At 41.1% G+C, this 27,295-nt stretch overlaps 5 protein-coding genes across 20 annotated transcripts in view; 1 reads left to right on the top strand and 4 right to left on the bottom strand.

Moving 5' to 3' along the window:
* Positions 1 to 8,657: 8,657 nt before the first annotated feature.
* LOC105696711 (N-alpha-acetyltransferase 30) lies at positions 8,658 to 11,061 on the bottom strand. 3 transcript variants are annotated; one of them, XM_012419405.2, is made up of 4 exons: positions 10,868 to 11,061; positions 10,507 to 10,802; positions 10,132 to 10,307; positions 8,658 to 9,976 (listed from the first exon to the last, which is right to left on the bottom strand). In XM_012419405.2, the coding sequence occupies exons 2-4, from the start codon at positions 10,772 to 10,774 to the stop codon at positions 9,659 to 9,661; spliced, it is 762 nt and encodes a 253-aa protein (XP_012274828.1). In that variant the 5' UTR covers positions 10,775 to 10,802; positions 10,868 to 11,061; the 3' UTR covers positions 8,658 to 9,658. The 3 variants fall into 3 exon arrangements, with proteins under 3 accessions (XP_012274828.1, XP_012274829.1, XP_012274830.1); XM_012419406.2 differs by having other exon boundaries at positions 10,930 to 11,059; XM_012419407.2 differs by having other exon boundaries at positions 10,955 to 11,059.
* Positions 11,062 to 11,576: 515 nt separating this feature from the next.
* Positions 11,577 to 14,285, top strand: LOC105696698 (UDP-glucuronic acid decarboxylase 1). Its single transcript, XM_012419388.2, has 5 exons — positions 11,577 to 11,759; positions 12,025 to 12,576; positions 12,657 to 12,770; positions 12,839 to 13,159; positions 13,254 to 14,285. Exons 1-5 carry the CDS (start codon positions 11,699 to 11,701, stop codon positions 13,529 to 13,531), a joined length of 1,326 nt encoding a protein of 441 aa, XP_012274811.1. The 5' UTR covers positions 11,577 to 11,698; the 3' UTR covers positions 13,532 to 14,285.
* A 45-nt stretch (positions 14,286 to 14,330) lies between these two features.
* On the bottom strand, positions 14,331 to 17,863 carry LOC105696699 (secretory carrier-associated membrane protein 5). Its single transcript, XM_012419389.2, has 8 exons — positions 17,662 to 17,863; positions 16,801 to 17,061; positions 16,631 to 16,718; positions 16,385 to 16,513; positions 16,152 to 16,308; positions 15,975 to 16,076; positions 15,782 to 15,908; positions 14,331 to 15,674 (listed from the first exon to the last, which is right to left on the bottom strand). The coding sequence occupies exons 1-8, from the start codon at positions 17,716 to 17,718 to the stop codon at positions 15,510 to 15,512; spliced, it is 1,086 nt and encodes a 361-aa protein (XP_012274812.1). The 5' UTR covers positions 17,719 to 17,863; the 3' UTR covers positions 14,331 to 15,509.
* A 393-nt stretch (positions 17,864 to 18,256) lies between these two features.
* On the bottom strand, positions 18,257 to 23,645 carry LOC105696682 (protein tyrosine phosphatase domain-containing protein 1). Its single transcript, XM_012419347.2, has 10 exons — positions 22,754 to 23,645; positions 22,418 to 22,690; positions 21,844 to 22,040; positions 21,196 to 21,318; positions 19,967 to 20,256; positions 19,694 to 19,904; positions 19,484 to 19,609; positions 18,997 to 19,220; positions 18,582 to 18,915; positions 18,257 to 18,501 (listed from the first exon to the last, which is right to left on the bottom strand). Exons 2-10 carry the CDS (start codon positions 22,633 to 22,635, stop codon positions 18,374 to 18,376), a joined length of 1,851 nt encoding a protein of 616 aa, XP_012274770.1. The 5' UTR covers positions 22,636 to 22,690; positions 22,754 to 23,645; the 3' UTR covers positions 18,257 to 18,373.
* A 144-nt stretch (positions 23,646 to 23,789) lies between these two features.
* The window catches only part of LOC105696680 (forkhead box protein P1), a 149,733-nt gene continuing 146,227 nt past the window's right edge, over positions 23,790 to 27,295 (bottom strand). For all 14 annotated transcript variants that reach the window (XM_012419336.1, XM_012419338.1, XM_012419330.1 and 11 more), the window contains one exon: positions 23,790 to 27,097. In XM_012419336.1, coding sequence (XP_012274759.1) covers positions 26,848 to 27,097 — 250 coding nt within the window. In that variant the 3' untranslated portion in view covers positions 23,790 to 26,847. The remainder of the gene's footprint in view (positions 27,098 to 27,295) is intronic.

The following is a 27,295-nucleotide window of genomic DNA, read 5'->3' as shown; positions in this document are numbered from 1 at the left end:
TAAAGGCAAAAGCAATATTATTTGACAACAATGAATCAAATTTTGAGCAACAAAACTGCAACAACTCTCTGGACAACCTAACACAAATTCTGTTCAAGTAAATTAGCGGGACCTTTATTATAGGGGCAAAAGTGCCCTGCTATATTTCGTAATGGTCTACATTTAAATAATTAGCATGGTTTTCAATACAAAAAATCCTTAATGCTAAAGCGGATCTTAAAAGTCTTTGTATCAAATTTCAAAACCTCCGGGTTACTCTAAGACTTTAATTGAAGCAGTTTATCTGGCATGCTTTGACGAATGTGGTATCCATTTTCGACTTCGACATTAATGACGACAAAGTAGTGTACAAGAGGTATGAAAAAAAAAACAGAATGTACGGTTACTTCCCTTCGACCGTTCAAGTACTTCTTTATAAAAGAATAATTTAGTTGACTGTATGTAGATCTAATAGTTCCCGTTTTCGGGCAACATACGCACCTGATGACATAAGTAATTTTTCTTTCCAATTAAACAATATTTCTCAAGTCGATGCCATTCTTCCAAACCCGGTCTTGCCTCAATGTAAGAATTAACTTTTACGGTGAACAGAGGAATCCTGTGTATACAAAACTTAATAAATTGTCGATTACTGATACCGAAATCACAGACCACAGAGTAGATAAACCCATTAAGCAGTATACTAACAATTGAATAGCTTAGATGTAGTTTTTGAGAGGCTTAACCGTTTGTTAAGGTCAATTACAACCACGGGTAAATCTGAAAGTGGACATGAATAACTGTTAAATGAACTATTTGGAAATGAAAATTGCGGGCCAGAAAGTTCGGTTCAATTTGGGTCGAACTTCTCTGTGGCCTGGTCTGGTATACTTTGCAACATATAAATTGTTGTTGTAATACAATAATGCAGGCACTTATAATTTGGCCATACAGTAACTGTCTTAAATTCAGTTAAGAACATCAAAGCTATTCGCGTATGATGTTACGAAGACAAAACTCCAGCTATTTGGGCTCTCCCGAATTATAATTGAGCTTATATATTTACCCCTGAAAGTTTCCTGCATGTAAGAAATCGTAGATTAGTGATTAATAAGTTTTAGCAATCACGTGCAGAGACAGGAGGACGCGCGCGCTGTTATATCTGAAAATTTCTGTATAGCATCTCAAGCTGCCTTGAACCGAAAGTGCATTAAATGTTATTCGTACATTTTAAATCGAAATTAGCTCTCTCGACAATTTCGGGGGTACGGAAGTTTTTTCTATATAAGATAGTCGAGAGTATTTCGAGGTAGTCTGCCAACGCGGTCGAATGCGTTACTGATAGTTTTGGAAAAATCGACACGAAAATGGCGAGATTTTAAAGCAATTAAGGCAAGACATTTCCCTCCACGAATCGCTTCTATTTAACATAGGAAATTAGTTAAAAAAGTTCGTAAAAAATTCATAGCGTTCGAGTGGAATTTTTTACGGGATATCAAGGTCGCTTAAATTACTTCGGCGCGAAAATTTAAAAACAAGGCCACCTGCGGAAAAATCTTTCGAATAAAAATTTCAGAGCTCTATTTTCTTTAAAAGGTTGCCTTTGGTTTTATTGTAAACTCTATAACGATAGATAGGGCGGAAAGCTAAAAGAAAATCACCCGCTCGGATCGAGGTACCGAAGTTCCGTTTACCTAAACACCTGCAAGGAGACAAATGGAAGCCTTAAAGTTTCAGAAGCCTGTCCGTTGGAAATTATTATTCACGATACGGTTAAGAACTGTCCCATTAACGGGTTAATACAGATTTTTCTGTAATTTTAACAGATTTTTTCTCCCCGTTGTCTTGTCCGATGAGATGTTAGCCTGTACTTCCATTTAACTTTCCGCCGTAGCAATTGACCTTATGAAGTTTATGAATCGAGGAAAAACCTTCCTATGGAAAATTTAGTACTCTTCAACTTTTATTCCAGGTATTTTTCTGTAGGTGCATGTGTTTTTATGTGTTCGCAAAAAAAAAAGAACGATATTCGTGCCCTTTAACCTCCTGTAAAAAATTCTCCTGGCATCTTATGCGTGGGGACTCCTTTCTATTTATTTCTCGTGTTAAAAGGAAGCAGTTTGCTAATAGAAATGTCTTGCCTTGACTACTTTGTAGTGAAATGCTAGATTTCCTGGACTATAAAGCCCTTGTTCATACCTCACTTCGTAATGCTTTTAGATAAGATAAACATATTTAGATGAAGAAATTAGATTAAAATCCGAGCGCTGTTAAGATCCACCATCCTCCTTTTCAACCTATCTTCATACCTTCATTTCAACCTGTCATACCTTCTTTTCAACCTATTAGGTTGAGGAACAGGTTCCCGCCATTTTAATTATGTTATGTTACGTTAACAACGACGGGCACTTATCAACCTCAACCTAATACATTTAATTAAAAAATCGGCACTATAAAACAGTCCCGTAATTATTTTCTATATATTTTCATTGTCTTTTACTCTCATTTCAATTAAAACGCATTTCACAACCTACTAACACCTTTAACCAAGAGCGATAAATTTGATCCCAAAAGAACCTGCTATCACAGAATGATTTGTAAATATTTTTTCGTTGTTAAATATCTCAAGCGACAGATTTTTGAAGATGTCTTGTAGATTTCATTCGAATATATCTAAAATATTTGATAAAAATGTCGATGACACATTCTGTTTAATAGTTTACAAACACTTATCCAAATTACATTGTTTAATTTATAAACATAATAAAAATACATCATTTACTTTACAATTATCATTGAAGATTTCACGTGGTATCGAAAGAAGATACAAATCTGTTCAATATTTTCGTTCTGCTATTTCATTGTGGGAGCCAAACGTGTGATCTCAATTTTAAATATTCTTAAAACGTTTATTATGTACTCGTGAAATATATACAAAATACGAGACAAATATTTTGCGCTACTAGGGTATAATTTTGGCAGAGAATTGCCGTTAGACTTTTATATGATGAGCACTCTTTCAATTTTAAAATGAGGTTTTGAAAAAGAAGCAGTTTTTAAAGTTTCTGAAAATTATATTTTCCCGAGTATAGTTAAAAGTGGTTTGTTCTAAAACCATTTATATAATATTGCCACGACTGAAAACTAGCGTTTGAACGGGAAAAAGAAAAAAGTAAAACCGACGTTTTCAAACCTCTTAACAGCGCAGGAGGAGTAAGGTGTTTTTTACCCGTAGTCTTTGAACAATTAAAAGATATCATTTATCCATAAAAGCGAGGTATGAGTAAAGGTCTAAATTTGATGCGTGTCACGCCAATTCGTCATTGTCAACCCCGGACCACCCCCGCTTAATGAGTAAGATAAACTAGTCGAGACAGAGAATACTAGTCAATGCTGGACGACTCGAGAATAAGAACTCTATAATTCGTGGGAGTGCCGATAATGTTTAATGTTTTTCTTACATTTCAATTGAAAATCTGTTTCCCTCTAAACGCGCTAGTTTTGTCTAAAAGTGGTATAAAATCGTTTTTCATGCCGAGGGCGCAACAAGTAAATTTGGTAAGCCATAACACTATAGAATAAGTAACCAATTTATACCATTGTCAATTTCACAATAACTATTGGGTCGTTGAATTTTTTTCACACTTGCATAAGTCAAATCTAGGCAATTCCTTCTTTATTAAACAACATAATTAATTTAGGTATAGTAATATATTAAGATCTACCATAGATCCTAATAGTGACTATATTGTAAATTACATATTTGTTGTTTAATAAAGAAGCTCATTCTAAGATTAACTCATCGAGGTGTTAAAAAATTAATTCAATGACCCAATAATTAACTGGAGGTTGAAAGAAATATTAACTCCAGGTTTCAGGGCAGTTAATCATATCTAGACTAACGAAACCAATTTCATTTGGATGTGAATAGCTACAACGCAGGATTTCGTTAACAAAATGGTTGCTCGTCATCTTATCATGTTATTTTCTTCATTCATTTCTCTCCGAGGCGCCGCGACATTGGAAGGAATAATCTCTCATGATTTAAAGTACCTATATAAATCTATTATTGTGTTACCTGATTTACTTGTACACATGAGTATTAGATGATTAGAAGTATCCGTTTGTAGAATGATTTTGATTTCTTTAAATTGCGCGAAATACCTCTATCCAGATCTTAATCAATGGCTAAGCAACGCAACGTTAGATATCGGCAACAAGCTTTGCAAGTTGTTGGTTGAAGTAATTTTCTTCACTAAATAGAATTATTTAATTTATTTAAGGGGGTACATAGGGAAGAGTTGCCTATATCGTCCCACATCAGATAGACAAGTGATGGAAAATTAGCATGAAATTTGCCTCGTAAAGGGTCATGAAACGAGTCATGAGTGTGTCGCTCATTTGGAACTCATATCTGTACACAACGACCAAACAAAAATACTTAAATATGAAAGAAAGTTAAGTACATGCAATATCTCAATGTTTGTCCGCATACGTACAGCTAAATTGATCTCACTTATCGCTGACAAACAATTGCAGCCTCTGTAGCTGATATTTGATCCAAGATGTGACAAAATTTTTCTTCAAAACTTATTGTGTAATATGCGTACACATATTGCAGACATTTCATGCAGCAAATGGTCTGAAAATTGTTTGTAAATCGATATTCCTCATCATACGACGATCCTGAATTTCTATCTGGGACTGCTTTCATATTTACTTTTTATCAGTTCTCAACCGTGAAATAAAATCTCGTATGCATTTGCATCGACATCTAGGCATATTTTTATGGGTCGAGTTTCGAAATTGAATATGATGGGATATAAACGAGATATTTCGAACAGTCTACAACAGGCACGACTTAGGAATCGAGTTTCCTGAATCGTACCACTGCGCTGTGTATTAAAATAACAAGTCAGAGATTGAAAGTATAGAACATGTACTAATATATAAGATTTTTATAGTAATTAACCCTTTAAATATCAATGCGGACTATAACCGGCATGCATGTAACGAGCTGTGGATATCAGCGCCATCTTTAGTTAGCGCTCGGTATTTTTCAAATTCTACCGCCTGCAATACACTGATCTATATACTATATACTGGATAGCTGATATCCTGTCCAGCCTATTTGTTCTATACGTAAGAAGAGGGCTTCGACGAAGTCAAGGTACACTAGCGCCACTAGACACGGGGAGCGATACTAAATAAGTAACGGGTGCGCATGCGTTTGTTACTCCACCTTGAACATACATTTAAAGATTCGTGTATTGCCGCAGTGATCTGCTGACCGGCCGCCACGCGACCGGATTCGAATAATTAATTTAACCTAACCCTAATTAATATAAATTAAATCCTTTCGAGCATTAGAGAATACGAGGTATAAAAGAAAACCACGAAGTAGTATAAGGAGATACAGCGCCATCTATCGAAATCGTCCCCACTTCAGGGGTCCAAGACCTCTGGACTTTTTGTCCGATCTAGTGATCATCGATTCGTTCATTGATTAATTTAAAATAATTAAAATGAAATTTTCACACCGCTGGTCACTTTCTCATTGGCCAAGTATAACCATTAATGATCCAGTAAATAATAGTCAGGGCCAAAGTGGGAACGGAACGTTTGGAATATAATATTTTATTGTATTTCTCCAAGAAGATTAACCCCTTCGCTACCGCGGGGTTAAAGCTGGCTCATCTCTAGGTGTTGTTTTGTAGATATGTTACGGTGAAACACCGAAATCTGGAGAATGTCGGCTTTCACCGGTGAATGTCAACATTCACATAGTCGCTTAGTGTATGTCCGAAATATTTGCTAAATACCCTTATTTCTGACTGACCTAAATGTTGACATTCACCGGTGTGTGATTGTCGACACACACTGGAGAGGGTCCGAATGTACAACAATGTAATGAAATATTCGATCTTTCACCGACGTATTTGGTATCTGTTGACATTCACCGGTGAAAGTCGACATTCTCCAATTTCGGTCATTCACGGTAACAGATACCCACTATAGCCGGCGTTGGTCCTTGGTGGTCGTTACGTGGATGCCGGCTATAGTCGGCGTTGAGAGCGAAAGGGAACATCCTGAATATATTCTGGATTCCATAATGTCAGCCCTCGAAGTTTAATATTTTCGTAGAAGCAATATTATAATCGCAATAACAGTGGAGTACTTGAAGGGCTTTACCGAATCTGTAGAAAAGTGTATTCCGTGAAAGATCTTTTTTAGACTCCCACTAAATATAGTGTTCTACTTCAGATAGAAAGGGGATAATTCATACGTAAGCAACTAATGGTGGAGCACGAAACAACGAATAGAAAAAAATACCTAAACTAATGTAATAGGTAAGATAGGCACGAGGACGAAACATGTATTCAGGATATAAAGAACGACACATACAAAGAATACTATAATGTACATGCTGCAGTTAATGATATTATATTGTTAATAAAACAGTACCGGAAAATACCTAGGCGTATAACGGAAACGAGGTAAAAAGCGTGCACGCGGAAACAAACCGTTGAGACGTTAAATTCGCGGCACGAAAGACGTAAGAACAACAATAATAATATTAATAATAGGGTGATTATTATTACCGTTACTATGATAACACAGTGATTACGACGATATACATATATTATATGAAATACAATGATATATTTATCGAATATTTATTGAGCAATAGCGTATTGCGTAGAATGGGTGTACAAAGTAAGTAAAACGATAATACCAGCAAACCAAAAGATACTAAGAGGAAAAGGTCGCTAACGAGGAAGAGGGAAAATAGAGGAGCGATAATTAATTAAGAATTAAATTATGATAAACCATAAAGAGCAAAAACATGAATCTTTTGGATGGGACGGTCCGACTTATATATTTTCGTCTCACAATCCTTTTTTACGATTGTGAACGGAGTTCATGTTATATATCAGGGATTAGACTAAATAGTATATTATTGTAACGAAGGTGGCAAGAATGAGGAATAAGGTGGTGATAGTGGTGGAAACGAAATGGACGTCGGTTGAAACGCGAGAAAGATATAGAGACTAGCAACAAGCGAAACAATGACCTCCTTGTAAATCCTCGTCCTGTGGGGAAAAATAACTACCTCCCCAGTTGTCCCAGTTAATTGGGAGAAGCTCTTTGTCACCTTACCACGCCAATTATACGTTGTGTCCATACTGTCTCAATTAATATTATGTATTATATATCCGACAATATTAATTATTAAAATTCTTAATACATACTATCGGACTACCTTTTATTTTAACCATTTATTTTTAATGTTTTAAGTAATAACTGGCTTTACAAGGTCATCCCGTCGTCCAGGAAGTAACGGACCTGTCTCAAAGCAAAAAGTCAGGTTGTCAGCACGAAGTAATATAAGGAGTCCAAGATATTCAAATTTTTTTCTGATCTAGTGCTGAGAGCGATTACTCAATGAAATTTTGCAACTAAAAATTATCGTCTGCTAGTGTTTATCACGTTAAAAACATCATATTTTCTATATCATGGGCGGAGTATTGTTTCGCTTTCCTTACTTTAATTGCAAAATTACAAGCATTTGACGTAATTCACATCGGTAAAAAATGTTTTGGTCACGTAAGATTGGAGTTCCCTCATTATCCACAAGTAGCGCTCGCATCGTTAGATAAGCCAAAATTTAAAATTCTGGAACTAATGTATATACTAACTGGATGAGTGAACAGAGATGAAATGGGAGATTGCTCACGGGCAGGTTCGCGCGATCGCATCCTGTGCTGCCCTCTGGTTTCGTACGTTACCATTCACCATTTTTTGCTCCCAAGGGCGGCGCAACGAATTTTAGGTAGGGGCACGTGCACTTCCGATGGCGGTGCCATCTACCAGTTGCCGTTGGCGGCTCACGTACTCGTGATGGTAATACCATGTGGCAGTTGACGGTGGTGGCTTACCTACGCTTACCGACACTGCTCGCTTTTGATGGTAAGGGAAGAACACTCTTTGATTTTACCCTTCACTTACCTTATTTATTTTACCCGTAAATGGGGGGCAAAAAACGGTGAAAGCTAACGTACGAAACCAGAGGGCAGCACAGGATGCAATCGCGCGACTCTGCCCGTAAGCAATCACCCACATCTCTGGTCAGAACTTTTCTTGATTACGTGCGTCACTTTTTACAATTCTAATTGGTTTTTCGATGGTTTTTCATTGTTGATTATAGTTGGTTATACCAAGCTACTGTCTGTTAATGGTCATCAATGGTCATCACGGGAACATGGCATGATGCTATGTGCGTGCGCATAAACCTAACTACACATGTGTAACAAAATTTCCGCTGCTTCTAATGCTTCCGATGGAGCTAATATTAAAACTCCAAGCAATTATGAATGTTTAATTATGAGGGTTTCTAGTATATGAGAAATCCGTTTCAGCTTGTCGCTATGAATCATGCTCTCGGTTTCATGTCCACAGGTTTAAATTTCCAAATATAAAGCACAAAAAATTCTATCCCATAAGCACATTATGTAAAAAATTATAATGAAAGTACATCAAGTATTTGCTTTTGGAAGTATATTTACATGTGATCTGAATTCCATGTTAAATGCATTAATAAAATTCTACAGTGTTAACAAAATATTAAAAATTAAAATATGCCTACATGTAAAAACATTGACGCATTTTTATTAACATTTTTTACATTTTTATAGTTACATTATAATCTATTTGCTTTTATTTTATACAAAGGTGTAGCATGTAGATAGTATTGTGAACAGCTCATTTGCATCGAAACCCGCAATGATAAATGTGACTTTCTTATTATCTCGCATAATATATAAATATTAGACAATCCTTATATCACTTTATTTCAACATTTTTTTTTTTTATCTGACATCATCGGCTGATAACTTTTTCAATTTTCATTTACAGAATGTTTATCAATACGCATACTATATTTACTGCAATGGATGTGATGTTAAAAAAAAAAGAAGAAACAAACTTGTGTAGCATTTTTAATAAATAATATTCAGTACTAAACGAAGTACTGTATAATTTTTTAAACTTAGATTTGTAAAAAGTGTTGAATATATTGGTATTGAAAGCACATTCTTCACTTACAATATAGGAAAATAATGCTACAGATTTTTTCCATTGCATTAAATTTTGCATCCGTGCACTTCTGTATGTCGCAGGAAAGACACATTGACTATTATCGGTATGCAAGTCACAGTCTCGATTTTGTCACATTATATCACTTTAGTGTGTTAAACACTTGTAAGCAAATCGTTTCCTGAATGTACTATTAATGTCATGAAATTTTTAATTGCAAACATTCTTCCACACACTAGGCAGTGGGTAAAAACTAAAATCAGTTTTAAAATGATTTTCCAATTCAAAACAGTAGATGAAATTTAGATGCAAAATATGCACATGATGACACAAGTCAACTGAATTTAATTACGGCACATTGCGAGACCATCCCTTAATCTCGATGATTGACTAACCAATTTTTCTATGTGGTTAAATCATTGTCACAATGTATAAAGTTGCACATCTTGGAGGTAACCACTTGTCTCCGGTGCATAAGAGGTAACCGAGCTGAAGTTACACAGTTGCCAGGATCGAATAAAGATGGTATTTATTCGATACTGTAATTATTTAAATCCTATTGGCATAAACACGTAGATGAATTTCATCTAAGCCAGAGTTTCAATCGAAGTGCATCAACACCATTTAAATAGTAACGAAACAGTCTTTTATCGCGCACAAATCCAAGATTTTCATATAGTTGTAATGCTGGTCGATTAGTAATTTCTGTTTCCAGAACAACTTCATCCGCATTGTCTTCTACCATTGCCCGTATAGCTCGTCTAACAAGGTTAGAGCCAATCTTGCGTTTTCGATATTTTACATCTACTGCTAACATAGCGATATATCCGCGCCTTATCACCTTCCGATGGACATCCAACTTGCAGACAATAGCACCCACACATTGTTCTTCATGCATTGCCTTTGAGAACAAATGTTTATGAATAACATTATTATTAAAAATCAGTCCCACTTTGATAAAGCAAAATTTTTATGTTAGAAATATGAAGTTTATACTGATAAACATAATCTAAAGTCAGATACCAAAAATTCAGTTTTATATTCTCAGTAACTTACCAAGAAACACAGTTTCGGCCAGTTGTGAATAAAATATCTATAAGTGTAAATAGAATATGGTTCACTTAGGTCCTTCTGAATTAATCTCATAATATCTGGCATTTGCAATTCACTCGAGTAGCTAACATATTTGATGTCACTGTCTTTAGTCACTGTAGAATTTGCCTCGGTTTTCTCTAAAATAAGGACGCACTTTAAGTAACGGGTATTCTTGAACGTTCAATTCTATAAACGCACTTCAGTACAAGTTCTATTATAATGTCACGTGATAATTTAAAAACGGATCAAAGTCACTTCAAGGTTTGGTATTTCTGGGTAGTAAACCGTCGAATAAAAATCAGGAGCTGCAAATCATAAAGATCAGGTACAACTTACCGAGTGTACTTGAATGACTAGTTTCCACGTTCTTAGGTTCCTGAGCCGATTCGTCACTCCTTTTAGGCGAGTCACAAACACCATTGACCTGGTGTAACCCGTTAGATTGTGATTCACTACAAGACTCCGCAGTCTGCAGGCCGGATCGAGACTTAATGTCTTCAGTGTCGAGGTCAGAGACGACATTATCCTTTTTACCTTTGACTTTACCCTTCGTTGCCTCCAGCTCGGTTACTTCCTCCACGCTTTCTGCTTTAACATTTTCCATCCTCTCGTTTCCTCACTCCTTTATAGTGCTAAAACACAACGGAATAGACAGTGAGGCACAAGGGCTCTTTTTCACCGTCTCCTTGACACTGACTCTGACGGGATGACCGAATCGACGTGTCGGGGTGGCATAAAGTTCCTAAATGTAGCACGAACGTTTCAATCGAATTTTCATAATTACTGGTAGTTCTTAGCCTCCCTCGGGTTAATTTTATCTCAAAATACGGACATCCGACGTAAACTGCTGAACGGTGGACACCATATTGGATTTCTGCATTGACTGCTCGAATTTGGCTCCTCGTTTACACGTTGTTCGTACTTCAGTTTAGTTACTGCCGATACAAGGGAAAGAGCCAATGGGAAAACGATTCTTCTAGACCGGCAATTCTGATTGGACAATCTTTTAATCAGAGTAGATTAAACTAGATGAGAAATTCTGAACAGAGAGCAGATATTTCAGTGTAGCGAACACACTTACTCCATATTCTTCATCTATCGAGGATTCCTGTCACCTAGCTGTAATTAATTGAACATGTAAAAGATTTCGCATGGATTTAGGCCCGATTCAAATTGGGAGCGACAGCAACGAGCAGGAAGCGTCAACCAATGAGCTACGCGTATTTTCCTACTTTCCGTTAGATCAGAAAAATTCAACGGTATCATTGGTTGTCGCATTCTGCACAACGTTTGTCGCCCAGTCTGAATCAGGTCGAAGTGGATCTTTCTCCCTCCCACGCTCCCCGTATGGACTCCTTCCAGGTTTTTCCACCGAAGGCAAGGTTATGTCTCGGTAAACCTGCAGGTCGACTGTCTATGAGCGCTTTTGAAGAGTGAGGTGAGCGGAAGTTTTGCAGCGACGCGCGGAACTATGGTCGAGCGGGAGAGATGAGCTTTGTGGTCTGAGAAATGTGAATTTTGGAGGACAATGGTCCTTACTCAGCGGAAAATGAAGCAAATCCTTTTCCTTGTGCTCTGCATAACCTTGGGTGAGGACCCTGTAAATTGTAGTCTTCTCAGGTGTAGAAAAATTAAGGTCACATTTAAATCTGTTATTTATATCCAAACAAAGTTTTTAAAAAGAAAAAGTTAGTTATATAATCTTTCCTTTTATAACCGACTAATGGAATGTCATCGATATAAGTAAATCAAGTGAAAACCAAAACCTGTTACGTACCCATATATTAAATGCAAATTAAATGTATAATGATTCTCCAGTTTTAATTCAGTTTCTAATGCGTCATATTTTATTAGTTTTATGCTTCTACAAGAGTTGGGTAAACATGGAAGGAGAACGAACCTTCCGTCATGATAGACTCCGAGTTGCAAAGCTTGAGGAAAAGCTCGAGAGGGAGAATGAAATTCCTGGCGAGGAGGTCAATGATTTGCAGGAAGCAAAAAATCGCATCCGCGAGTTAGAAAGTAAATTGGAAAGCCTCGAGGCCAAAATAGAGAATCGAGCACAGAAGAATTTTCCGCTTGTGAAGTCATTGAATTATAAGGATCGAAAACGTATTCTTGTAACAGGTGGGGCAGGGTTTGTAGGGTCCCATCTCGTGGACAGGTTAATGATTGCTGGTCATGAAGTTATAGTGACCGACAATTTCTTCACTGGAAGAAAGAGAAACGTAGAACACTGGGTTGGCCATGAAAATTTTGAATTGGTGCATCACGACATTGTTAGACCATTGTACCTCGAGGTCGATGAAATTTACCACCTTGCCAGTCCTGCTAGTCCACCTCATTACATGCAGAATCCTGTGAAGACTATTAAAACCAATACATTAGGCACTATAAACATGCTTGGTAAGCCTCCATGGAACTATACATTTTTTATTTTTCTTAATGAATTAGAAAAAAATTAATTAAATTGTTTATGTGATTAGGTCTTGCTAAGAGGGTCGGTGCTCGCGTTTTAATAGCAAGTACTTCAGAAGTTTATGGAGATCCTGATGAGCATCCACAAACTGAAACGTACTGGGGGCACGTAAATCCTATTGGTATGTACTCTAAGCTGCAATCCATTTTATAAATCATAGAGTTTTCTTTTCAAACAATATTTTGTTAGGACCCAGAGCATGTTACGACGAGGGCAAGCGAGTAGCGGAAACCTTGAGTTATGCTTATATGAGGCAGGAAGGAGTCTCCGTGCGTGTAGCTCGCATCTTCAATACCTTCGGCCCAAGAATGCACATGGATGATGGTCGTGTAGTATCAAACTTCATTCTCCAAGCTCTGCAGAATGACTCGATCACGATATATGGAAATGGAAAGCAAACTAGATCTTTCCAGTATGTGTCGGACTTGGTAGATGGCCTCGTTGCTCTAATGGCTTCCAATTACACTCAACCTATCAACATTGGCAATCCTGTCGAGCATACAATAAAAGGTGAATTTTTTGAAAGCATTACCTTCGTACGAGGTGGTAATAAATTATATAACCTCACTTTTATAATCTTCTTCATTTAACCACTCCATTCCAGAGTTCGCGCTGATAATAAAAGACTTGGTCGGTGGAAGTAGCAAGGTTGTCGAACTCAATGCAGTAGAGGATGATCCTCAACGGAGGAGACCGGACATCAGTCGGGCAAAGAAATACTTAAACTGGGAGCCGAAGGTTCCTTTAGCGGAGGGTCTCAAAACGACCATAAGTTATTTTGCTAAAGAATTACAGCGGTCCAGACATCCTCAGAAGGACAATATCGGCATAGGACTGAAGCCTTCTTTTAAGAACGATCATGACATCGTCGAACAGTTATAATAGGTGGCTCGGTCCAGGCTTGACTTTTGTATTCGACAGGATTACGTGGAGAGGATCACTTCTCCAAGGACCACTGCGTGCCAAATGAGCCGTCCAGTTCGTAATCTTTGCGAGCCTGACACGGTTCTACAAACATGAGTACCTAGGGGTATGTCAGCAGCCTATATACGTTGCGAACAGGTACATTGAAATACTTTTACTAACGTGTCTAGTAGTCTAAAGCATCGGACGAAAAGAGCGTTTCTTATCTGGGAAAGAGATGGAGTTAATTTCAGACTCGTTGCGTTTTCTGCGAATGCTGTTTGGCCGTTGTCACGAAGACGGTAGATTTTATTATAAGTGACCGCAGCCTTCGTTGAAAAAAAAATGCGAATCTTCTTAGCTCTCTTTTTCCTCGACTCACGGGACGCTATTTTCGGGAGCTTTGCCTTGAACGTCCTTTATTCGACAATTAAAAATTACAATGAATCAAATGAATGGCCCACTTTGTATATACATGTGAATGGAACACGCTTTTGAACTGTTTTTAACCTGTTAGATGTCGTTTAAGAGGAAAATAAATCTCAAAAGAAGCCACTTTACAGTACGGTCGTTTCTTCGGTTTGGATGTTTTGTTATTTAAGTAGATCTTAGAAACGATTAAGGGCAAGGTAAACAGCAGTTGTACGTTCGGATGTTTGAAACCGGCAAATGTAGTCGGATAACTCCTTGTGGTTTGTTTTTTTCTATAAATAAATTATTCGTATGAAAATAATAATAAGCCTGGGTCGGCGTAATAATTTCGGTTCAACTGGTGATCTCAACTTTAAACACATTTATTCCCTAAGATCTTCCTCTTTGGGTGAAAGATATCCGAAGCGATTCGTCATTCTTTCACTGCACTCTCGCACATAGTTATATACAGTGAAAAATTATGTATTTTAAAAATACGCCGTCCTTTATTAATTCTCAAATAGAATACTATAACCTGCCTAAGCAAGACGGTGCGCTATCTCGTTAATTAAAATTTAAAAACTTGTCAGAGCACAATTACGGGTGGAAAACGGACAATAATATTAAGGAACAAATACGTTGACATTAGAGCGACGCTTAAGAAAATGTTCAACCATCGCATTTTGATTTCTTAAATGTTTCTAAATCATGCACGTCCGTCCCACGTCCATTCGAAGACACACTCCGATTATAAATTACCGTGAACTTGTAATTAATTCTGTGCTGCTTTAAAAATAAGTGGTGGAAAATTATTTCATGTAAATGATATTTTTCGAAGCAGTATAATACTTGAAAGGGAACAAGGATCTGTTCTTTTTTTTTTTAGCAATTAGTTACTTCAAAGTATAATAAATTGTTTAAGCGCACGAAAAGTGTCATTAAGTGGGCTTGATAATTAAATGCTACAGGACACAATGAACGGACGTAAACGATATGGCTAAGTGCGAAGGAAAATGCCTTGTCGATAAAGACATTGTCCATATCTCGTTATCAGAATGTTCCTCGTTTATAAGTTTATCTAATGTTAGAGCTCTTTTTGCAATAATTATACATCTCTGGACGTAAATGTGCGTCCCGAACTCGCTTAAACTTTTTCCGAGCTCAAGAAATCATGCATCGACAACACTTGTACAAGTAGGTACTTCCCTACTATTTCAAAATACCCTTCATAACTCTCGTTAAGATTGTTGGAATCTATAGTATTGGACTTTGGAGTCAACCGGAATGAATGTGCGAGACCAACTATATTGAAACTATACCAAAATGTCTTGTCATGCAGAAAACCAATTCCCTGTACCAAGATGTCTCGTCATGCAGAAAACCAATTTTCTGTGTCAAGATAACTCGTTAAGCCTAGATTTTATTAACTTTTGCAGACGCCGTAATGCGCGTTTTATTCATTGGAGAGATCTATACCGGTCTCATTGATAATGTAAAGGCGAATTGTTGCGATTTACACATTCTGTGGACTGACCGGAAATGTCTTTTAGTAGCGCGGTTGGTTTGCAGCATTAGCCATTTGATTGCGAACAGCAGTGGCTGCAACATTGCTCGCTGCATTCTGTACATACTCGTTTCGTAAGAATGTTGAGGCAAACTCTTGCTGGGCTTTGGAAACGCTGGCGTCTGAGCTGCGATAAATACGGTGAATCTGAAAATAAATTCACTGGTGATTTATAATAGTTTTATAATCCGTGGAAAAAAGGAGCTAATTGGAGTGCTTATTAAAAATATATAACTGGCAAATTATTAACGCACCTTAGTCAGTAGGAGAAGGTCCCCACCTGCTGCGATGCCGAAGCAGAGAGCAATCAAGAGTACAAGAGTGCCAACAATTATGCTTCCCGGAGTATGACCGAATGCTCCAATAGCTGTTATGATTCCGCTGTAACATTAGAGAAACAAAATGAGATATGTTCTCTTCGGGATCGTAATAAAGTGATATTATTACCAAGTTCCAGAACCAGGAATGCCAATAGCTTGGATGATTGTCACGATGAGTTGAAAGAAGAAGACAAAGAAAAAGACCATGAAGTTGAACGAACTGTCGCTTCTGAAAATGTAAATTAGAAAGTGAGATATTTTTTCTTTGGTCTTAGATTAGAAGGATTTAATTTCGTGGACGTACCTGAAAGCCTTATATGCAGGTCTGAACCAGCAGAGGAACGAGAAAGGGGTGAAAAGAAGGAGGTAGAGAATACCTAATCCGAATGTTGAGTAATTCTCCCCAGTGAGTATCAGGGCAAATCCACCAACAATGTTCAAGACGAGCACACAGCCATGGACTGCAATTAACAATATTTTAATAAAGATTCTTGAACCGATCTTGACTTACAGTTAACGTCCATCTTTAGAACTCACACATCCATAGATAATAGAGCTGTCGGACGATTTTCTGAAAGTCCGGAGGAATCTCGATATCAATGTCCTGTTGAAAGCAAGGTTGAAAGCAGCACTTCTCAGGTAGCGGCGGCCAGTTGTTCCTACTTGCTGAAATTTGAAAATTTTGAGATCGTTGCACACAATGCATGCAAGTGTTACAATATAGTAACACTTGTACAATACAGTTTACTATAATTTTTAGTTACATATTGTTATGATACATACGTATATAGGATGAACTCCTGGAAGGTTCTTCTCTCCTTGCTCTCCATTCTTCATTCGGTGGCCTCTGTTCTGAATTTCCAGCACGAGTCTGTAGGGCAGAAAGTTAGATATTATCGTGAACATTTTTTTTGCATTTATTTAGCTTATTGGTTCTTGAAAAAATAATATACATCTCTGGAATTGTCTGTTGGGCTGAACGTCTCTGGAACCGACTGCTGAGCACTGCGACTGTACGGCGGTGGTGGTTCCTGACTGCTAGGTTGGAGGGTAGCGGGTTGCTGTGCAGCGGACACTGAACTATAAATAGGAGGGTTTGAAGCACCTCGAACTTGCGTGGTCCCTTGTTGCGGATTTTGTTCTGCAAAGGGGTTGTAATCTTCGATGCCCCTGTTAGTAAGATTTGACCTAACAGCCCGTTTTATAGCAGGATCCTGAAATCACAATTTTCCATTATTTTTGTATATTTAAAAGCACCATCTGCTAGTCTTTAATGCTGGTTAGTCTACAGATATTTGTTACGTTTCTTTTCCGTGCGGTCATTAAATCTTGGATATTTTAATTCTAATGTTCAATCTACAGTTAGGTATCTGTACCGTGGAAGTTATAAATATTCTCAGAATGCATTAATTCTTATCTCTTCGATATGTAGATGCCATATAAGCTAACGACATTTACAACTTCAAAGGCAGCTTCGATGTAAGAGTGGACATTATTGAGGAATGTAATCAAAAAGCAATAAAATACACATGCACGATTTCAACATAATGCGTTTAAGGTGACAAGCGATGATACATGCTTGAACTTATCCCGCTCTGAAAATAAAAAATAAAGTGATAACTAACAAGTGTTGCAGTTTGATAAATGTCGATGTCTTTCAGGTGGTTAAAAAAATCTGTTAATTCCTAGGTTATCGGTGAGGAGCAGTGACTCATCGTGCCAGAATTATGACAAGTTTGACAGCTACAGCATGCGAGTGTCGAAGAACATGTTTGCAGGTAGAAAGATGTGGCTGTCAGTGGATCATCGCTTACCGAGAAAGGATCGTTCAGGCCTGGCTCGCCAAATGGATTCTCGTCAAAGTTGGACATTTTCGGTTTGGCACCTTTCTACGGCGACGCCGCTACAATTCTTAACAGGCTATCCGAATAATCTGCACAACGGAGTTATATCTAAAACCAGCGATCCATCATCTTGCAACTTAAGGCCACGGATAAACTCTACAGAAAATCGACGAGATACGTTTACCGCCACATATCGGACATTCATTTTGCAGTTGCGCCATCTGAGACTGGCTATAATAATGCATTATCAGATCGGCTCACTCATTGGGTGATTCCGTTAGATCCATCCAAATATAATTTTTTAACCAGAGTCATCTCTGTTCTTAACCTGAAAGACAAAATGGATGCAGTTACATTCGGATCTATCTGTGACGCTAGGTTTTTAATCGAAGCAATCGTGGCGCCACTCTGCGAACTAAATCCATACCTCAGACACGAACCTAAGTTTTACACGTGTTCGTTTGTCTAAGTTTTATTTAATTTAATCATTTAATATAATTCTTTTTAAGACTGTAATGTATACAAGGTCAATTTAATATTAGATTGTGTCAATACAGTCGGGACGTATTTACGGATTTTTTTTTTATTACTGTCTTGTAAGTTGAGAATTCTATACAAAAATTCTAACGGAGCGATACATTTATCCCTACGGTAAGAAGGTATTGAAGTTTTCGGGTCTTGTTCAGCTCACAGTCCAGAATGATTTATAAAATTCCTGGGTGTTAATTTCCTCAATCAGGTGCAGTACTCTAACGAAGAACTCGTTCAATTTACCCGCTGTCCCGTTCCGCAGCCTTTGGAAGTTTTTATCTGAAATTATACCACTATACAGCTGTCATCTGTTTTAGGTTTACACCAACTGCTCAAAATTAGGGATCCCCTTGATTTACCTTCCGGACATAAGGTCTTGTTAACCCAGACTCTTTGCTGGGTAAGTGCAGCCATGAGCCTCTTAACAAGGAGGCCTTGACTTTCGTTCGTCATTGGCCTTAGGCGGGAAAGGAATCGTAACAGATACTCAAGTAAATATCGATTACAATGTTCCAGTTTCTGAAAGCACTGCTGCGGCCTAGAGCCCCAAACGACGATATTGCTCAGATCGTCAAGCTCCAAAACTGGTCGTTTCAATGTCTCGAGCCACTCCAAAAGCAGATTCGACAGAACATGTAAGTCCGTCTCAAGTTCAAGCCGTTGCCACGCAGTGCTGCGAGTATTTAGATCCACCTGTTAAACATACGATATTAAGCTATATGCCCCAGGAATGCAATATTTGCATCCGAGGTTGAATCTCTTACGTCGGTATACCTGATAACCCAGGAGTTGTTTCTTCCTCTCTTCCGACAAGAACCTATGACTACAAAGGAAAGCTCTCATAACCTCGTCGGTCTCAGCAACATGGAACATTTCGTGCCGAGCAGCTGCCTTCAGGTTCATCTGCGATTGAATCTCCTTGTAGCAATCGTTCTCGAAGAGATCTTGATCTTGGATGCCATCGCCCAGGACATCGTCCACGCAAATGTCGTCCAGTGCTGAAAGAAGTTTCCATTAGAAATGATCAGCAAAATGATCGATGATTTATGTAGCGAAGGCTGATAGGAAATTCTGGGGGGTGAGTCTGAGCTAGTCACGCGAGGCGATAGTAATGGTTCATTACCACGCTTGTTATGCCCTCCTGCTTGCACTATATTAACTACCGCTCCGTTCAGTTCAAGGTAACGAGGTCGGGGAATATAAATACCCAGGACCGCTCGACATTTCTCGAGGCATAACATCAAAGTGTCCACGAAGTTACCTGAATAAGTGGAGGAGCAGGACGGGGCGTCCGAAGAGGTGCAGGACACGTCGGTGAACGTTCCCATCGTTTCGGAAGTATCTAATGTAGATCCTTGGCTGCTGCCTCTGGAATTGGTCATCGAGGCTACGGAAAAGCGAAAGAAAGGGTTTTTAAAGAAACTATAATTTTTATTCAGATATTTCTCAGGAGCACAACGATGATCCTCACCAGAACCGTCGAAAGACGCGTCCGTGAAGGACTCCGCCCAGGAGTAAGAGTGTCGCAGCTTCGTACCGTTATCACGGAAGGATCCTAGCACGTGCGATATGAATTTCTGCGTAAAAGGTACATTAGACACGGCGAATTTGATCTCAGCCGGCGAATTGTCGTTCTGGCTGTCGCACAGCTGCAGAATCCGCTCGCAGATTGTGAAGACGATCTGCGATGAAGAATTTCAAGATACAGTCGTCCTGAAAGCCGATTCTTTTTCAGGAAACGAACCTTCGGGATGTGCTTAAAGGTCCTTTGCTCGTACCCGTGGAGGACGTTTTGCTGCTTCCTGAGATGAGACCGGAGGCTGGAAGGCTTTGCGTTTCCTGGAGCTCCGTTAATGGGGAAAACTATCATCTGAGGAAGAATGAAGTGCTCGAACTCTTGGATGCATGCAATCTGGCCCCGGGTTTGGATCGCACACGGCCTCTTCATGCGTACGAATCTAATCGCGTCGCTTGCTCTCACCCTGAGACTGTACACCAGATAGCATGCAATTAATACGCCCGTTCTGCCCAAACCTGAAGAGAGAAAGAAACGAGATTGAAAGCCGGGTCGGAGTCTGGGAGCTCGATCGGATCGTAGCATCTTCTGGAGGTCGGAGCGAAGGGCCTCCTCTGGGTTCTTATTTTAGCCCGAGGAATCGATATCGACGTAACAAATTGCATGTAAGGAGGGTAAAGTGTAAAGTGGCCCCCAATTGTGGTCTCCAATGTGTACAGAGTCCTAATTTCAAGGCCATTTCCGACTTCCGGGTGCACGATCGATCCCCGAACGCGCTCTCGAGCAATAGTCAGGGCCTTACATAGTTTTGCTTCAATTAAACCACACGGACGGGATTACGGATAGAAAAGTACCGTGAAAAATGACCGCAGATTACAAGCTGATGTCTACGGTGCTTCGTACCAAGTATGTGCGTGGCTTAATCTGTAAAATCGACATGCGATTCGAAGACAAGTGAATATTCCATCGGAAGGGAATTAGACATAATTATTGCGTGTCTAGTACGCGTCGTTAGTGCCCATTTCCGGCCATTCAAGATATTACCGTTCCCCGAGTTGTATTGTTTGATCGAACCGTAATGCGGGATATAAGGTAAAGGTTCCATTAGAGGCACCGTCCTAATTCGGCTATCCAGCTAGGAGGAATATCGTAAACCCTGTTTCTATTGATACCGATTTATAGAAAATGTTATCTTCACAACACGACGTTGGGTAGGATATTTATAAAAAGTGGAGGACTTGTAGGAGCTTGAAAATGCAATTTTTCAAAGCTCACGCCTTCGCTATCTTCATCTATCGGAGAACGCCGCCATTAAGTTACTCGTTTATTTGCCTTTTTCCTCGCGTGAATGTTTTAGAGGGACATCGGCGTCGCGATTAATGCGAATTTCCCAGGAGGCGGATAGCACGCGAAAAGCTTCGTTTTACGGAATAACGCAAATGGCTGCTTTATCTTACCGGCGTGACAGTGGATCGCTACTCTTCCCTCCTGCACGGCGAAGGCCACGACCTTGACCATGTCCAAGAGCTTGTCCACGTTGGTCTCGTCGTAGTCTTTCCACGCAAAATTGTAATAGTATACTGTAAGCGAAAAAGGTCGTTTTTATCCTCGAGATTACGCCGAAAATATTGAAAGATGACCAGGCAAATCGGTTTCGGAGGCGCTCAGGTGGACCTTCGGAACCGAGGAAGTCCCTCCAGGGGAATTCGACCGACCCAGAAGGTCGCTCGATATTTCGGGACGAAAATAGGATTTTACTTTTCACCTCTCTACCGATTTGCTGCATTGCATGTTTCGCCGGGCCTCTTCGATCCGCGAATTGGTTACGCAAGTACGATCGTTTGTAAATTTATAAAGCTAATTGCGAAATTTATTTCAAAGGCTAGAGATTTATTAATAGGAAGAAAGCGGCGAGTGAGATTTTTTTTGCCGATTTTTGTATTAATTCACTGATCGATCCTACTGCCGCTTCTCATGAAGTTGTTCGGGTCGTTTAGAAAGCTAATTGGGAAATTTATTCCAAAGGCTAGAGATTTATTAATAGGAGAAGGCGAGTGAGATTTCTCTTTACCGATTTTCTGTATTAATTCACTGATCGATCTTACTGCCGTTCTTCATGAAGTCATTCGGGTCGTACGTGAAGCCGCTTTCTTCTAGAGGGCCGCCACAGCTTGCATGTTCTCCCGGAGTTTGCAGGTTTATTATGGTCTTGATGCTCCAACCGTGGAATTGTGTGATTATGTCCTTTTTGGCGATTTGCGTCGTGCTGGGACGCGCCATCGCGAGGACGTCGTCTGTTACCCTGTAATAATGCTTGTACAATTTCTCACAATCACTGTCGTAGCCTGAGGCGATCGGGCAAAAATTACCGTGACAAATCAATTGTCATAACATTTTACTTGATTCGACGGAGTACTTTTGTAAACCGTTCTCGAGAAGAGCCATCGATTAACAATTTACAGAGCGTTCCATTTCCGTTAGTCTGCACTTTGCCGAGCTATCGATCGAGTATTACTCTTAATAGTGCACGGTCCCGGTCAACAAATCATTTATAGGGATATCGGGCATTCCGTTAATCGCTGGCCCTTTTCTTTTTTTTTAATCCTAATCCCAACTAGCGTTGACTAATGCCTCGTTATCTTTTCTTCCAGGCAGATGGACTCTCATCCCTCGTCGTACCAATGCGAGTACACGTCCTGAATGGCCATGTGGACCGGTAGCCATGATTTCGGATTCTCGTACTTGCAACGCGAGCCCCCGCAGAAAATGGCGCATTGAATGACCCGAGGGGTCAGTTTTCTCAGATTCTCCGAGATTTTATTGTACCCCGCCGGGATGTTGCTAAGGTCCAGTCGCACAGTTTGAAGAGCCGCAGGGACCAAGGAGTTCACGTCCATCCTGCAACGTTCAAGGTGCTCTTCGACATTCCCTTCATCACGATATTACCTATAACTTTTAATTCATTATTTATGATAATTAATTTTCTATTAATTTAGTATCTGCCCCAGCGCTTACATTTATGAAGGGTTCCACATGCTCGTCGTCCATCGCATCACCATGCACTCTTCTCCTCGATCCACTGCCGTTCGTTTAACAACATTTGTTTATCGTCACGGCGGTTCTTGCACCAGATCGGGAACTACTCGCGTGCTACCGAAGGAGAGAATCGCGCGCAAATGAAATGGTCATTGGGGGATATAGTTGTTCTCTTCGGGTTCAGGAATAGTGGTGGGGAAGAGTCGCCCCACCACGGTTTGCATCCGAGCTGCAACGTCTGCGCTTGCGTTATCACTGTCACATCGGCCTAAGATACCTTACATCTAGAATAATTGACGTTAATACTCGCGCCAAAGCGTTTAGATATTAATATTAGCGTTAATTTCAGGACTGCCGTTATAAAAGTGAAGAAAAAACTCATATTTACGACGTGGCTGCGACCCAAAGGAGCCCATTAACGAGTGTACGCAGTTGCATACATCTCCTCGCGATAGTGCAATGATAAGGACATGCAGATCAGTATGTCAGTAATTTAGATCTGTCGTGACACGGCAAGGTACATGCAGATGAACTTGCCAAGTTAGGACAACGCGAGATGGATGGACGTATGCACGTAAATTAGAATTCCACGCTGGGAAATGCAATGAAAAAATTGACAACGATCGTTATCGAACCCGGAAATCGTATCTAGAGGGGCTCTGGAAGAAATGGCACACAAGTCCCTTCTCGATTATTTAGAAGCAATGTATATTATTTCAAGTATCACATTCAAAAAAGAAAGCAAGAACCGCCGCTTCGAATTCGGTCGCGGCGCGGCCATCTTGGAATTTTAGAATCCTCGAGACGGAGCTCTGATAACGGAATGAACTCAAAGAAAAAATAAATAAAATACGCGTTAACAGCGTTATTCCTACAGATTCGAAGTTATGGCATCCAGGTTTCGTTTGGAGGATTTCGGGGGATACCAAATTCGTTGCGACATGCCTCGACGGTGTACCGGACATGCTCGAAAGAGATGAGGGAGGAACGCGAGCAACAGATACTGCAAAGAACGTGGTTCGTAAATGGTGTATTCGTTAATTCCTAACGCCTCATCAGTTTGACTATGTACAGAAGAGTCTATATATCAAGTCCTTAATTCATTATACACAGTACATAGACTTAGAGTAGCGGTAGTACGATACTTGAAACATGTCCAAACGGCAGTGGCATCCCCTGACCCCTGAAGAGATCCCATCGACCAATCGGAGCCTATCTTTGGTATGTCACCAGCCGTCCAATTCGAATATTCTTCCATTAATGCCTTATCAGTCGTGGTTTTTGTTAACACAGCGCGATGACCGCGGTTATCACGTCGCGTCATCAAAGAAGAGACCCTCTAACAAGTGTGTCGTCGGTGTCGCCAACCCTGCCGACTCGTGGCATCGATCCCCTGTCGGGGTTGCACCTTCATTTTAAATTACTCGCCTGATTACCAGAGATTTATACGTAATTATCATAACGATTGCATTCAAAGCCTGCGGGCAATTTTGTTAATCCTATGGCTATCGATCGGCTCCTCGTCGACTCGACAAATGCATGCTTTCGGAATGCGCCGAAACACGGAATGCTTATTTCGGAACTCGTTGCGGAGGTTCGCCGGTATTTTGGAAGTACGCCTCGGTGCGCAATATCAGTTAGAAAGTCGATTAAATCGTCGAAACGACTCGGCCGAATTTCGGATAACGCCAAACATGGCTGACGTCTCGTGTAAGCGCTTCTTATTACAGGGTCTCTAAAAGCCAGTGCCGTTTGGACGACATTCTCTCGGCATTGTCTTTGTTACCGCCACGGCGTGTTGTCGGCCATGGCTCAATGATACCATTAATATTTTAGTATTAGTAGATAAATAGAGGGGCGGGAGAGCTGGTGATAGGGGAAAAATGGCGGTGGAGCGTCGACGCGAGAACGCGGAACAGAGACATGCCTGTTTTAAAAACTACCTAGAAGACCGTTTTCCAAAGGACGCGGACGTAGTTGGAGATGCTTCTTCATCTACGTCCACGTCCCTCGCCGTCGGCACTGATTTGTCAAGGGTACGCTTCGAAACGATAAAAGAAAAGATAAGAAAAAGAAATTCAAACAGCGTCTAAACGCGTCTTTTTCTCCACGAGTCTAGTCGAGTGCAGGCGAAATCCGAGCTTTCACATTCGCTACGCGTTTAACTGTGAGTCGGTGTTGCAGTCTAACAATGTAGCGCCGCATTTTTATAATAATATCACAGTAACGAAAAGCTGTTTCACCCCGCGCGTTGCCCCTCTTCCCCTGGACATCGTAACAAGAGTCGGGTGCACGTTGCGCTAAGTTTGCACAATTACATGTTAATTGTGTAACGGTTACACATGGGTAAGCGAAGACCTGGGTATCTCTTCGGAATCCGACCGGTCGGGCGGAACAGATAGGTTCATAAAGTTAAAAACCGATCTCTGATCCTCGCTCTCAGTGTCCCTCGAGGAGGAACGTATTATTTTCTGTCGCCCCTAAATGCAAATTCATGATTACGGACTTACAGGTGAACGAGTCACTTCGTGCAGGTGCCTAACGAGTTAATTTCGAGGATCGGAACGAATGGTAGTACCACGGAGGAAACGAACTTGCGGAGGACATCGGCAATTCGGGTTCGAACGTCAACGGTGGATGCAACGGAGGAGACCCTGGTGGGAGGATTTTTCGGGAACGCGTAAGCCAATGAGCCCGAAGTTATTAAGTATTGCTTTGATGCACCCCGGATATGCAAAACGGACTTCAGTCACCTTTCGGAAGGCCTCGGGGAAGTTCTCCAAAGAGTTCGGAACCACTCTCCGAGGCCGCCAAAGGCGAATAAAGGAAAATTCCGAGAAAGTATCTCCACCAGAGAAGGGATACATATGCTTATATGTATATATGTATGTTCATACATGACTTTTCTAGTTTATGTATAGAATTCGTACCGTCCGGTCGAGCTTTGCGTACGGAGTACCGTCTAGAGGCTGTATCGCGTCGCGTATCGTCACACCGCTCGAAGTGCGTCCGAGAAATCGTCGTCGGCGTCGCAGGGTCATTTACAAATCCTAGGGGTTACTTCGTACGAATGAATATGAAACTACTTATAGGTACTTCCTACGGCTCTATACAGGCTAAGACGACGGTGAAGGAGGAGCGGAACGATCGGCGGCTCGCTCGCACGCGGTCACGCTTCCCCCGAGACCAGGCTCTCCATGGGAGCTTTGGACAAGATTCAACAAGGGCTCGTCGTCCCGAACGATCCTCGATGGTCCGAGCTCTCCTAAAAAATTCACGCGCCTACGAGCGCGCTCGCATCGAAATCCGCCGTGACGCGTCTCTTGGAACGGGCCGACCCGCGTCGGACTGACCTCGTTTAACCAAACTCTGCTACGCCTTACGACCTCTAGATTATCTACAGTGTGTTTATGTATATATATATGTACACCTCGCGAAGCATCTTCTGGCTCTCGCGACAGCCCGCGCCACCCACCGGAGGAGGGCCGAGCGACCGCTGTCGACGTCTCCGCGCGCTGAGACGCGAGGGAAGCGCGCGGTCCGCCGCCCAGGATTCCGTACGCCGAGTCGATAGCCATCGCCGTCGTTAGCCCATTGGGATAACACGGCTACCGACGCCGATATCCGTCGAACTTGGTGGACGGAATCCCGCTACAAGCTCTCTTGGAAGATACCGTGCGAGGCGCTCGCCGAAACGGTCGTCCGCCGCCGGTGGCGCCGCCTCTCGGGACGCGGGGCGAACCGCGAGGCCCCACGGGCCGCGAGGCGCCACCTAGCGAACGCACCTCGTTAACACTAGGAAATATACACGAAGTCGAAACGGAGATACATCGTTGTTCACAATTGCTTGGATAAAGATATGGATCGATGGGGCGGGTGGATCGCCAATTCGATTGGCCGCCGCGCCCCGTGGATTAATAGACGCTTCCTCGAAGTCTTTAGACCGCGCTCGAAGCGCGGTTGGATATGGTGAGATTTTCCGGGGGCCTAGGGGGACGGGGATGGAGGGGCGGGATCGGGGCTTCCTGGATGGAGTTGGGACGGGAGTGTCTCTAATTAACCGCGGGGTGGTACTACGCCTCGATCTGGTCCTCGGGGGCCATTATGTCGGGCGCCATCGACAGATCCTCCGCGATGTCTTCGTCCTGCCCCGAGTCCTGGCCGTGGCTCTCCGGGTACTCTCGCTCGTCCACGGCGTCCTCCTCCGCCTCCTGTTCCGTCGGCGCCTCGAGCAGTTCCCGTTTTATCAGTCTCGAGAGCTTCCCTCCCTCGGGACTCTGACCCTCTTGCTTTATGTGCACCGTCGGTTCGTCCAGCGGCGACCTGCGCGCGCAGAAACTCGCATTAGGTCTCTTGGGAATTGGGTCTACTCCACGTTGCGCTTCCCTTCGGTCGAAGTCTACCCTAACACCGTTTGCACCTGCCGGCCCCGCTTTTTTTTTCTATGATAATTATGCAAATAAATGAAAGTTACTTTCTTTTCGGCAGAAAAGTCGCTGCTAGCGCTGGGTTTCCCGGTAC

The sequence above is a fragment of the Orussus abietinus genome, unplaced genomic scaffold (genome assembly GCF_000612105.2).
Source record: "Orussus abietinus isolate OABI.00-Male unplaced genomic scaffold, Oabi_2.0 scaffold23, whole genome shotgun sequence".
In the NCBI taxonomy this organism is placed as follows: Eukaryota; Metazoa; Arthropoda; class Insecta; order Hymenoptera; family Orussidae; genus Orussus; species Orussus abietinus.
The sequence above is the reverse complement of the archived record's forward strand: the minus strand, read 5'-3'. Positions and strand labels throughout refer to the sequence as shown.

Coding starts and splice junctions, on each gene's coding strand:
- LOC105696699 (XM_012419389.2), bottom strand. CDS start 17,718: ATGTCCAACTTTGACGAGAATCCATTTGGCGAGCCAGGCCTGAACGAT. Junction 16,719..16,800: donor CAACAGACAATTCCAGAGAT/GTATATTATTTT, acceptor TCTGCCCTACAG/ACTCGTGCTGGAAATTCAGA. Junction 15,909..15,974: donor ATTCCTGGTTCTGGAACTTG/GTAATAATATCA, acceptor CTAATGTTACAG/CGGAATCATAACAGCTATTG.
- LOC105696682 (XM_012419347.2), bottom strand. CDS start 22,635: ATGGACGTGAACTCCTTGGTCCCTGCGGCTCTTCAAACTGTGCGACTG. Junction 19,905..19,966: donor CCTTTAAGCACATCCCGAAG/GTTCGTTTCCTG, acceptor TCTTCATCGCAG/ATCGTCTTCACAATCTGCGA. Junction 18,502..18,581: donor CAAGACCTTATGTCCGGAAG/GTAAATCAAGGG, acceptor GTATAATTTCAG/ATAAAAACTTCCAAAGGCTG.
- LOC105696698 (XM_012419388.2), top strand. CDS start 11,699: ATGGTCCTTACTCAGCGGAAAATGAAGCAAATCCTTTTCCTTGTGCTC. Junction 11,760..12,024: donor TGTGCTCTGCATAACCTTGG/GTGAGGACCCTG, acceptor ATATTTTATTAG/TTTTATGCTTCTACAAGAGT. Junction 12,577..12,656: donor AGGCACTATAAACATGCTTG/GTAAGCCTCCAT, acceptor TTATGTGATTAG/GTCTTGCTAAGAGGGTCGGT.
- LOC105696711 (XM_012419405.2), bottom strand. CDS start 10,774: ATGGAAAATGTTAAAGCAGAAAGCGTGGAGGAAGTAACCGAGCTGGAG. Junction 10,308..10,506: donor TAGTCATTCAAGTACACTCG/GTAAGTTGTACC, acceptor TCCTTATTTTAG/AGAAAACCGAGGCAAATTCT. Junction 9,977..10,131: donor GGCCGAAACTGTGTTTCTTG/GTAAGTTACTGA, acceptor TTGTTCTCAAAG/GCAATGCATGAAGAACAATG.